At 36.7% G+C, this 12,827-nt stretch overlaps 2 protein-coding genes across 2 annotated transcripts in view; both read left to right on the forward strand.

The window, feature by feature from the left end:
- The first annotated feature begins 3,370 nt into the window (after positions 1-3,370).
- LOC128989207 (uncharacterized) lies at positions 3,371-4,483 on the forward strand. The gene has a single exon (XM_054411080.1). It carries the CDS (start codon positions 3,371-3,373, stop codon positions 4,481-4,483), a length of 1,113 nt encoding a protein of 370 aa, XP_054267055.1.
- A 3,130-nt stretch (positions 4,484-7,613) lies between these two features.
- LOC128989616 (cell division cycle and apoptosis regulator protein 1-like) overlaps positions 7,614-12,827 on the forward strand; it is a 40,674-nt gene continuing 35,460 nt past the window's right edge. Inside the window, exon 1 of the mRNA XM_054411555.1 lies at positions 7,614-7,750. The gene's annotated coding sequence lies outside the window, so the exon portion shown is untranslated. The remainder of the gene's footprint in view (positions 7,751-12,827) is intronic.

Here is a 12,827-nt window from a genome sequence, read left to right on the forward strand (position 1 = left end):
TCCTGTAAAACTCCTATGGAAAAAATTGCATTTACATATTTCAACATTTTTGTATTAAAAATTCAAATGCATAGTTTTGCTTTTTAGTGCATTTACAAAATTATCCATTGGTAATAGTATATTTCATTACTAAAACCGAAAGTGGCATTTTCCGACCCGCGCTCAAGTTTCATGTTTGAGGCAAAGCCGAGCATGTAGGAGTTATTTTCACATACGAGGCGAAGCTGAGGACGGGAATAATGGAACAAGTGTCGGAAAATAGCTTTCGGTACGAGTTATGAACGATACTTTTTTCATTACGACGCAAAAATACACACATACAGAATAACTATCAGTAGTATTAAAATAGTTTTAGACCACTCTATCATTAGAAATACACTTCTCAGCATTTATGGTTTCATAATGTAGATTCACTCATATTTGGGTTAAAATATGCACCTAGGTGGTGTCCCCATCTCATTGATTGATAATTGGATTTATAATAATAATAAAACTTGTTTAGATAAATATATTAAATACATTGGCACTTAATTAATTGAATTAAAATTTTGTATTCTTATCTTATCTGGTGGAAGGTCATTGGTTACCTCTGAAGCTGTTTTCATCAAATCATCAGTAATTTTAAACATTCTTTGAGCAATTTCAAATATACACTATGCATTGCATTTAGGGCAAGATTTGTCATGTGTTAAGGCTGATCCAAATCAATCTTTTTAGCCCAATGTACGGCCTCAATGAACTGTTTGACTCAGTTCCAAGTGCTCTACTATCTCTTAAACTCTATGTTGTTGGGAATGATCGCATTGATGATGTCAGCGAGACCAGGTTGGCGTACCTGCCACCCGAATCCGTCAGATTGGAAGAAAGTGTGTTCAGCTGTCTTCCTTGCCTGGACTTAAAGTGTATCTGAGGTTATGACCTTTCCCATCATGACAGGACTGGAAGTACACATGACCCGGGTGATTGGTGTTAGGACCATTTTCTATAGAGCGATTTCATAGGCCAGGGTTTATTATGAAAGAGTAAATATTGTATGTTTTATTAAATACAGTAAGTGGAAAACTAAACTGACGTATAAATTGCTATCATTTGTATCAATTTTGAAAAGCCTGTAAAAAACAGCAGTGGTGTGGAGCGATTGGAGTAACGGCTCCAGGGCAGAGGCTGCTTGCTGCCTCCAGATGGTTGAAGTGGAATTGATAATATGTCAGTTTGAATGATTAGAGTCTGATTATTGGATTTCCTTATGTCTGATTAGAAATAAAATCTTATACATTAAAACCTTTGCAAAACTTATGACAGCTAGCCTCTGATCATACTACTGGACCGAATTACAGGCGGTTTTGGTACCAAATTATAAAGATATTTTCTAGAAATGTGCAGAATCCTTTTATAAATTAAAATAGGCTTAAAAATAAGCACGAAAAATGAATTTGAAATTTTAAAAAATTATCATGGGCCTTATGGGTTGCCATGCTGGTGACAAAATATAAACAGGAAATCCAAACAAATTCCAATCACATGTTTTATTTACAGTGTGGGGTAAAAATTGAGAAGTATGTACATTACATATTTCTAGTCGAGTTTTCAACCACGGGGCTACCTCTAGGAACAAGTATAAAAAAAATGTTATAGAGATTTAACATGGAGCCAAAATTTAGAGATTTGTCTAATGACAGCTAGCCTGACCATACTACTGGACCGAATTACATGCGGGTTATACCAAAAGAAAGATTATAGGTCCTATATGTGCATGTTTTAATTGGAAATATTTATGTTAATTGGGTGAAAAATGAAAATTATTAAACTTTTCTTATGAAGATTTAACATGGGCTAATTTTAAGATTACGACAGCCACCCTGACCATACTACTGGACAGATTTACATGCTGTTGGTACCAAATGAAAGGTAATTGTCTATACAGCAGGTATACCGGGGGAGACCTTTCCAGGGTGTGTCTTCTGAAAACGATCGGGGGTAACGTATCTGGTTAGCATCAATTGCAATTGGAATATCTGGTAATTGTACATGCTAAGTCGCTAAAGTGACTATAATTATCTAAATAAAATGCAAACCTAAAAATAACTCGTCATATCGACGAGTGCATATGTTGCAACTGTACTCGTCTCCCCCTCCGGACTCTGACGTTAATATGACGTAGGGGGGAGACGTTGCAGGGGAGGCCTTTTCCGCTTCCCTGGCATCCTCCCTCAGCAAGGCTATAAGGGTCGCCACAGATCTTGACAGATGGATTGGCGAGCGTTGGGATGGGCGCGGGGAGGAGTGCGGGTACTTTCCTGAAAACATTGGTTTCCTACAACTACTGACCGTGCAACAATAGTGTAGACTCGAGTGTACGGTATCACACCCACACCTTCGAAATGGTTCGTTCAATTTTGACGAGAACCCTATCAAATTTAAGAAAGTATTGTCAAATTTTATATTACAAAGTTTCAAATTTGTACCCAGTTTGTTAAATTTATATCACAAAAAGTTAAAAAATCTGTGGTTTCGAAATTTTGGAGTTATTTAAAAATCATATAAGTAATTATTACAATATATATACACACATATAAATCGACGAATATTGGGGTGATTTACAACAATTTTTGTTTTGTCAAGTTTCAGAAATATAACATTATGATCTATTTTCTCGTAAATTGTGTAAACCTTTTTAACTTTGTTATCTTGTGATAAAAACTCCCGCTTAAAATAAATTGGACTATCTGATCGATCGTATGAACGAGAAACATGGTGTCTAAAGAAACGAATTAATAGTCTAGTGATCTGAAATGAACTTGGTGTTTTTGTAAAACATTTTTATTGTCGCGCTTTGGGGTTTGTAAGAGGGAAACACGTTGCATGAGGCTTGCTTTCTCTTTCCTTTACTGAGAAATGAGTTTGTTGCCAGATGCTTGTTTATGACTCATGTCACCCTTTCGGGAATCTGCCCCAACCTCTGGGTTTTTACACTTTAACTTAACAGTTACGCTGTGGTATTCCGGCTGATCGGTCATATTCTCTGTCGTTCCGTAGTATATCATTGTGTCGTGTATGTGCGCTTCTGTGATTAGAAATGCCTCCAATATTGAGCAAGGTCCAGAACAAAAAATTGCATGGACAGTCTAGGGAAATAGTGTGTAATGTATTAAACTTTTTTAAAGAAGAAGCTAGACAGTGGAATGAAAATCATTTCATAGTGCCAGTGAAAAGGTGCCAGGAAAGATGTTCCAGAGCAACGGGTGTTTCTGTAAGTACCATACACCGGATTACAAAAGAAGCTGTAAAACTAAATAACACTCCCCCTGGTGAGACTGCTTCATTTTTGACACCAGATAAAAAACGAGAAATTAAAAAGAATATTACAGAAATGGATGAGTTTAACAAAGCAGTTGTTAGGAGAACTGTACATAATTTCTATGTATCTGACAAATGTGTCCCGACAGTTGAGAAGTTGCGATTGAGACTTTCCGAAGCCATCGATTTCAAAGGCTCCAACACAAGTTTGAGGCGAATTTTGAAAGAACTGGGTTTCAAGTGGAGAAAGACTAGGAATAACAGAAGAATCCTAATTGAAAGAGAAGATATAAGAAACAAAAGGATAAATTTTATTAGGCAAATGAGACAATTTAGAAGGGAAGGCCGACCAATAGTGTACACCGATGAGACGTATGTGGTAACCAATCACGCTACTCCAAGTTCATGGCAGGATAGTACAAATGGTGGACTTCATGTTCCAGTTGGTAATGGAGACCGTCTAATCATCGTACACGCAGGTGGAGAAGATGGTTTTATACCAAACACATTTCTCCAGTGGAAAGCCAGCCAAAGTACAGGGGACTATCACAAAAACATGAACACTGTTAACTATGAAAAGTGGGTACAAGAAAAACTGTTGCCAAATCTGAAACCAAGATCGGTAATTATTATTGATAATGCCTCTTATCACAATGTGACACTGGATAAAATCCCAACAAAAAGTTCTCTAAAGGCGGACATGCAGGCATGGTTGACTCAACACAACATAGATTTCACACCAACAATGTTTAAGGCAGAGCTTCTCAACCTAATCCAGCAAAATAAACCACCAACGAGATACAGTCTAGACGAAATCTTAGAGGGGAATGACAGTGGTCATACGGTTCTTCGTCTGCCTCCGTATCACCCTGACCTGAATGCCATCGAACTCATCTGGTCTCAGATCAAGGGTTATGTAGCTGAACGCAACACTCAGTTTAACATGAACAGTATTATGAGATTAGTTGAAGCGAAGGTATCTGAAATCGGTGCCAGTGAGTGGGAAAAGTGCTGCAGTCACGTGAAAAGTATTGAAGATCAGTATTTTGAGAGAGAACAATTAATTGACGAGTTTCATGATGCTGTTATTGTTGATTTAGGACAAAGTGACAGTGAGGACAGTGAAGGTGCAGATGAACCATCTGAAGGAGAAGAGATGGACCTTTCTGGGATAGAGGAATTGTAAATTTGAAGTCCGGAAATTAATTGATGTAAGTAATGACCATATTGATGTTATTAACATTGTTAGTGTACTTGTTAATTTTTTTACGCCATGACCGTTTTTCATAATGGGATATTACTGGACGTACTAATACTTGAGTTGCATTTAATTGGGCTCGAACGCACCCATATAAACTCCAAAAATAACATTTAAACCTGATTTTTCTGTATAATATTTGGATATATTACAATACCAACTTCAAACAAATTATGTTAGCTTTAGGGCAGTGATCACTTTATAACATCCAAATCCGATAAATATATAAACATAAAAATGGGATAGTTAATTTAAATTTATTCATGATAAATAATGTTTAATCGTTATACAACCTTACAATCGTATAGGCTACACGCTTCTCTGAGCCGTAGGCAGCACGACGTATTAGTCAATCGAATCAAGGAATAAAAATTCGATTGAGGAATAAAAATAATATTGAAAATAATCGTTTTATATCGTCTTTAAATTTCAAGTCATTTGTTGTAAATATTGACTCAACTCGGCAATTGGTTAAACATACCTCTTTAGAGAAAAATTAATATGTGAAAATTGGCCGATTTACTCCAAATTTTACATAAAAATACTCGAAATTTCAAGGTAAATCTCATTATCACAATTATTCTCAACTATTTTTATTCCTTAAGAGAATTATTTTATGGTATCAGATTCCTTACTGAGTGCGACCGAGCGGCACTAATGAGGGTCGAGCCGCCCTCCGTGGTGGACAATAGGCGGCTTTACGACCCGACCCTTATCACTGGTCCGACGATAGCTTGTTGAAAACTTGTAGGATGGCTAGTAGTGCCGATTCATCGGTCAAGATCTATGGCGACCCTTATAGTAGTGCGGTGGGTGTCCCTTCCCCTCTAGGGAGCGCCTGCCCCACCACCGCCCCACTACTGCTCCTCTCGCGCTTCTCACAAACAAACATCTGCAACTAAAAGTTATTTTTTTAACTTAAGTTATTTTTTTAGGTCATGCTAATCCTGCTCAATTGTATATTTGCCCATTTTGCTTCGATTTCATATATAACTCTACTAAATGTTATAAAGACGGTTTCAAAACTAGTGTAAAATTGTTAAAAAAACAAAATTAGGATTTGGAACTCGTCAATTGCAATCAGGTGATTTTCTTTTTGCAATCTCTGGGTGTCCTCAGCCCATGACGGGAATGGAATATTACACCTATGTTTTTCCCTCCACCATGATTTTCATGTTTAGGCCTAACTTTCTTTTTCGTATATTTTTTCAGTGTGCGCTCTACCTCAGCTCGGAAATCTCAGTAGCTATGTTGCGCGGTTGCGCCATTGAATAGCGCCGCGGCTCGCAGACGTTCACGGCAACTGCTTTTGTAAACTACCCAAACATGCTAGTAAAAAACAATGAGTGGAGTTTTACAGAACAAAGAACAATCTTTGCGACCCAGGTTTTAGAATTTTAAAGTAACAATTCTATAACGAGTTAAAGCAGTTTAAAACTGCCGTTTTCCGTCTACATTCAAAGAAGATTTTCAGGCCTTATGGTACGATATTAAACATATTGAAACCACCATAATCTATATATTATTTAATCCTCTTCAAAATGCCACCATAACATTGAGTGTAGCCCTCGAAAACACTGTTGCCCTAGACCCAGACCCTTGCGTTTACACAAAACGGCAGGGGTAGAGTGCACCCTTAAGTTGCCTCGGGTTCAGTTCTTGCAAGGCTCACGGGACGCTCTTTGACGTCATACTCATTCGATTTCAGAGGAACGATTTCATGACGTTCACACTTACCAGTTCCATTCCTTTTCCATAGTGGTTCTGGCTAGTGGTTTCGGAATTTCGGACTTCGGATATGCTGATTTTTTGCTGAAATACTGGAGTGTGGCAAAAAAATGAGAGTGGCAAAAGTAAGTAAATGCAGCAATTGGCTACTTTGTGTGCTGTTATCAGTGCAAGTATGCCATCTTTATCAGTTAACTGTATGCCAAATATTTTTATGTAACTAATATAATTGACTTTTACCATAGATTAAGCATACTGTTTTACTGAAGCAAAACATCCCATGCATGGTCCAGAGCTCTCCCAATTTCTTTAAGAGTGCTATTGAATGGCGCCATTCACAAATCAAATCAAATCCATTTATTGCCATCAACATTAAACAATGATAAACAACATAAGTCCTTGCGCATAGAGTGCAAGTTAGTTTTAGAATACAACGTATTTTTTTTCGTTAAATTCATAATTTAACCTGTGCAAGGAGTAGAAAGGAATTTAGCTAATAATGTTTAAAAGGGGGGTAAATCTGAGTGAATTATTTAAACGTGAAATTATGTAAATAAGTTAACATGAAATATTTAATAATAATCTATATATTAATTTGAAACTGTTTTTCTTTGTCATAGCTATTTTGAGAGAACGGCTGTGTGTAGAAACTCGGTAGAGGTGTCTAAAGAAAGGTCTTGGTCTGTAGATGAGCGATCAAAAGAGAAACATGGTGAATTCCCTTAGGGCTCTGCCCCAGTGGCCTTTAAATTCCCATCCCATGTTATTCTTATGGAGGAAAAAGGTGTTTTTGTCACAGCTAATTTGAGAGAACGGCTGGGCGTAGAAACTTGGTAGGGGTCTCTAAAGAAAGGTCTTGTTCTGTAGGTGAGCCATCAAAAGAGGAACGAGGTAAATTCCATTGACTTCAAGGTCCGTTCGAGTCGACAGCGCGGAAGGTCTAAATCCTGAGCTCTTCGAGTGCTGTAGTTATGATGGTCTTCCCTTTTCATGAAGTCGCTCCTATTTTCTTTCAGGAGTGTGAGTATGTTGTAAACACATTGACTGTACACTGTGAGGATCTTCAGTTCCCTAAAGATAGATCGATAAGGAAAGATAAAGATAGGTTGATCTGGATCCCATCCCCATGATCCGACATGTTAAATTAAATTGAATTTGAGCGAAGGAAGGAACTACAGTATAAGAACTAGGAAGACTCAAGACTCAACCAATCTACACTACTGACTCAGACCACAGAATATCAATATTCTATATTCTGTGCTCAGACTCACTGACTGAAGTGGAAGTGAAGTGATAGACTCAGACGGAAGAAGAAGAAGGGACAAGGGAAGATGCCAGATTCCAGAAGAAGGAACCTAAACTAAGCTTTTCTTACTAATTCTTTCTTTAGTTTTAGACTTTACTTTCTTTGAACATATTCGGGTTATTGTTTACGTCGTCCACGATCTACCTCATAACATATTTTACGTAAGTAGGCTACTTTACCCCACATTTTTTGTAAAACTACTAACTAGGCATACTTATCAACATAGGCCGTAAGTTAATATTTGTGTACCATCTCAACCTTGTTTGTTAAATTACTTTGCCACACATTGGTTCCGGTTTCCAAAACCATTACTTAACACCCGTTTATCCATTTTAGTTTTGTTTAGGCCTAGGCCTACTCATGAATTTTTTAAGATTTAGACTAATGTTTTCGCTCTCTCCAACTATGTATGGTCAATATAGGCTAGGCCTAGGCTAGGCTAGATTTCTCCGACCTCAGAGAGGTTTGATCCTTTGGCTAGACTTTACTTGTCGTCCTACACTCGTTCGATTGTTTTTTATCGATTCGATATTTTCATTCGATATATCGTTTGGTTAGTTAGGTTAGGTTAACCTTACCTAACTAACCAAACGATATATCGAATGAACCAATCGGTTAATCGATATATCGATTGATATTTTCATTCGAATGAGTGTAGGACGTCAAGTAAAGTGCAGCCAATCCTTTTTAGTTTCATAGAATAAGTGATGTCAGCTCTTGACATAGGAGGGTAATTATTTAGTGTAGCCTACTTACACTGGGATATTATGTAATTTGTATATGTCTACTTACAGTATTTTGCACGCTGAATCCAAAAATGCAATTAAGTTTTTGTCGGAGAGATTCCTAAGTGGCCGTACAGTTAAATAATCAATATTAAGCTTCAGTTTTGTTGATTTAGGCTATTAACATATTTGTGGTAGGCCTATGGACGAGTCCAAGTTCTAGTGGCGACTAACACTAATAGGGTGGAAGGTTTGTGGAGTGGAAACAGCTGTCAGTTGTTTAAATTCGATATTAAACAGACAAAACCACACACGACGCCATGAGAGTAAAATCAGAGTTCTTAGGCCTACAATATGCAATAACTATGCCTAGATTTTTAAAAGAAAATGGACTTTGGTGCTGTTTAGAAAATACAATAACTTAATTCAACTACGATACATAAACTATTAATCACATCAACATAAATTATAAAACAAAATAGAATTCATTCACGTAAAATATCAGTAATAGAAGCTAGGCCACTGCCAACATGATCGGCCTCATTCCAATCCTCAACGTCTGTTAATGAACGTGCCATAGTTAGTGATGTGGGTCGGGTAAATACCCAGTGGGTAGGTAAATATAAATTGGGTATTTATAATTTGTATTAAAGTTAGAAAAGATTGAGATGTTTTTTTGCAATTATTACTAGAGGTGGGGATAACTGTCAGAAATGCCCAGCTGTTATTTGCCCAGCAGCTGCGTTACGATAACTGTTTAAAATAACGGTTATCAAATAACTCTCAGCCGAGCTGAGCAGTACTGGCAACTGGCAAGAAACTCAGGCTGCCCGATAACCGTCGCCGCTAGGCAGTTATTGGATAACTCTAGTTGTCAATCAGCCGTATGGCTATCTACTGCGCCACAGTTGTTACGCGGCAGTTTGAGAGACGGTTACCGTCGCTGCCTCGCAGTTATTTTAATAACTCCAGTTGTCGATCAGCCGTATGGCTGCCTGGGCCTACTGGATAACCGTCGCTGCCTCGCAGTTATTTTAATAACTCCAGTTGTCGATCAGCCGTATGGCTGCCTGTGCCTATTGGATAACCGTCGCTACCACACCACGCAGTTATTTAATAACTCTAGTTGTTAGGCAGCCGTGTGTGTTTGCTGCACTACAGCAACAGTCTTGAGTGGCAGTAACCATAACAATTACTTATACTTTTATGAGATTATTAAACAAATCCGATATTATATACAGCCAAGTGGTTATCTTATTTGCTACAAAATGTTAGTTAATGTCAAAAATACACAAATAAAAATATTTTAAAACGATTGGCAAACGCTCCGTTACTAAAAATAACAATTGCACAGCAGAGCAGACGGTTATTTTGACGGTTATCGATAACTCCTAGTTTTCGATAACAGCTGTTGCCGATAACAGTTATCGTCCAATAACCGTTATTAAATAACGGCTGCGTTATTTGCTCCCCACCTCTAATTATTACCCTGTAAGTATAGTAAAATGATATTAAATGTGTTAAACAACATTTCATATGGTCACTACTAGCATTTTACTTATGGGTATTATCGCCATAAATACCCAGGTCTCAGCATAAAGCATAATCGGCATAAATACCCTGGTCGCATGGTTGCACTGGCCCTGACTACTTATGATTTTTTTAATTCCTATGATAGAGAGATGAATTTATTTTATTGAAAGCGAAGAAAAATAATTTGTTAAGTAATAGGCTAATTATTATTTAGAAAGACAGGAAAATTTAACCTAGTAGTGGCCTATGTGTTAACAACTTTTAAGAAGAAAATAATTAAAAATCAATCAGTAGTATGGCAGGATTTAATCATATTTTTGTTCCAGATCTTTTGTTAGTATCAATGGTATCAAAATAAAAAAACTAATTTCATAAACTTGTGATACATAACATTTGAATCGGTAGCACAATAAATCTTATTCTTATAAATCTTATAAATCAAAATTATATTAAGTTAGGCCAAAAAACAGGAGATACATTTTTTTAGTAGGTTTATCCAAATATATTATTGTTTCCAACCAAGCGGTAACACAGAAAAGATTAATTAAACTTACTTTTAGTATTCTGCCTATGTCAATCAGGCCTTAGGAATTTGGAGTATTCTAAAATGTTATAGGCCTACGCAATAATGTATTGTTAATAAAACTATTCATGGCAAGTTCAACTGTTTTTATTGCATCATAAATAGGTACCCAACAATTCCTGGATATTTATAAATTAAAATAATTTTGTTTGAATGTTATTTAATTGGTTATAAATTTATAAAATGATAACAATTGAAATAGTCACAGCCTTTTTTAATATACTATCTTTTAGCAAGTTTTTAAAAATTTAACTGATGTTACTCGATTTAAGACACAAAACTAAATGCTTATTTAGAAACTTTAAATGTAATATTTAAAAAAAAGTGATGAATCATTAGATAAAAGGTACTAGCAAAGCTTAAAGTTACTGTAAAAGGTGTTATAGACTATCCTAATTTATCATGTAATAATAACAATAACATATTTAGGGGCAAATATAAATGAATTTCAATCGATTTCATAAATACCCAAAATACCCGGGTATTTATGGATTTTGGGTATTTACCCCGAGTTTTAAATACCCGGGTATTTTACATCACTAGCCATAGTCCATAATCCCATAGTAGCCTACATAGGCCTAATCCCATTGTGCCTAAAATTGAAAACGTGCCACAGTGCATAATTTCACGAGTATCAGCAGCTAATAAATGATGTTACATAATCTAATATAACCTAACCCAACCCAACCTTAATTAATATCAATGTTTAAATCGCATTTTATGTCAGAAAAGGCATGTGAGGAAGATAGGTTGGACTTTATGCGGATTCGTGACTGTATTAAGTCCTTTGAAGTGAGGTTAGATTAGGTAAGTTAAAGGTTAGGTTCATTATAACCTAACCTTTACCTTCCTAATCTAACCTCACTTTAAAACACATAAAGTCACGAATCCGCATAAAACCCTACCTACCTTCCTCACATGCCTTAATAAGAACTGATTATTTGGTTTTAAACTAATTATTTGATTTCATTCCGCATTAGATCAAGTATAAACAGCTGTTTGCTCTTCTCACTCAGTCCGCACTCCTCACTCAGTACGGACCCTTCCAGACCGAGCCATATTACTTATACCATTACCTTCAGTACCGCTCAATTATCTTTAGGTTCGTAATCTTAAACTTCGTTTTACGGCCACTAAGGCTACTTAGGAATCTCTCCGACAAAAACTGTCTTGCATTTTTGGATTCTGCGTGAAAAATACTGTAAGTAGACATATAAAAATTACATAACTTAATAATATCCCAGTGTAAGTAGGCCTACGGTAAATATTTGCCCATAGAAGCTCTGCTACTTTTCTAAAGCTAAGGTTTGAGATGTGGAACCTGACAGGACACAACCTGTGCTAACCTGAGAAAGAATAAAAATGGGTAAGTTTTAGTCTAGGCCTACATTAAATGAAATGTAGACAATATTCCACATCAAGCAACCTGCCGCTGATAAACAAAAAATGCCTAGGAGTAATTTTAGGTCACGTCGACTACGCTCCTCATGTTAGCTTAGCACTGCCCACACCAGGTGACAAGTCGCTCCCTTACGCGCCTAACTTAGGCCTAACTTACCTAGTTTCTGCACTATTTTACTGTAACTTAAGCATAAGCTTACTGAAGCATAAGTTATCTTGTTCAGTTTTGGTCTGAGAGTGGTGAAATATATGGAAAATAACTTTATGCTGTTTATACTAATATTTAACTTAAGTTACCTAAGTACATTGACAAAATAAGCATGGGTAAGTTGGGCATGTTAACCCTCCAACTGGCAGCGCATCTCGCCGTAAGTTGGGTGGTTTCTGTAGTGGCAGCGACTATAATAGGCCTAGGCCTAGTCGCGTTTTCAATGTTTTGGCTAACTCCAAATGAATGGTTAAAAACGATTGTAAAATGGAATAGTTTGTAGCCTCTTAACGTAACTTAACATTTGAAAGATAAGATTCTAAACTCTTGCACTTTGTTACATTTAGGATAAGTAAGGTAACTTAGATGAACTTTATCTCACAAAGGGAACTGTAATTGAGCATTATGAGTAGCCTATAGTAATGAGTACCTACGAGCACATTGGGTATATGAATGGAAATTTCGAGCAAAATCAGTTGCACTATGTGTATAGCCTAGGCCTACACATCACAAAACTGCCAAATTTTTTCTGAATTTTGTCTGACTAGCCTATCTTAAGTTAAGTAACCTCGATCATGTTGACTAGTTAACAACTAACAAGTCTCGAGTTTTGGTGTGATCATCAGTTGGCTGCACTGTAGTCTGTCCTACACTCATTCGAATGAATATATCGCTCGATAGGGTGAAGTGGGGTAAGTGTTTAGAACCAGGGGGCAAGTGTTTAACCGTAGCTTATCAATCAACTGGCCTTGTTTTAAGGTTCTCAACCTTAAAAAGCTAAGTAGGCC

This window comes from Macrosteles quadrilineatus, unplaced genomic scaffold (assembly GCF_028750875.1).
Source record: "Macrosteles quadrilineatus isolate MER2022 unplaced genomic scaffold, UCM_ALF_1.0 Scaffold_3__2_contigs__length_128488019, whole genome shotgun sequence".
Lineage (NCBI taxonomy): Eukaryota > Metazoa > Arthropoda > Insecta > Hemiptera > Cicadellidae > Macrosteles > Macrosteles quadrilineatus.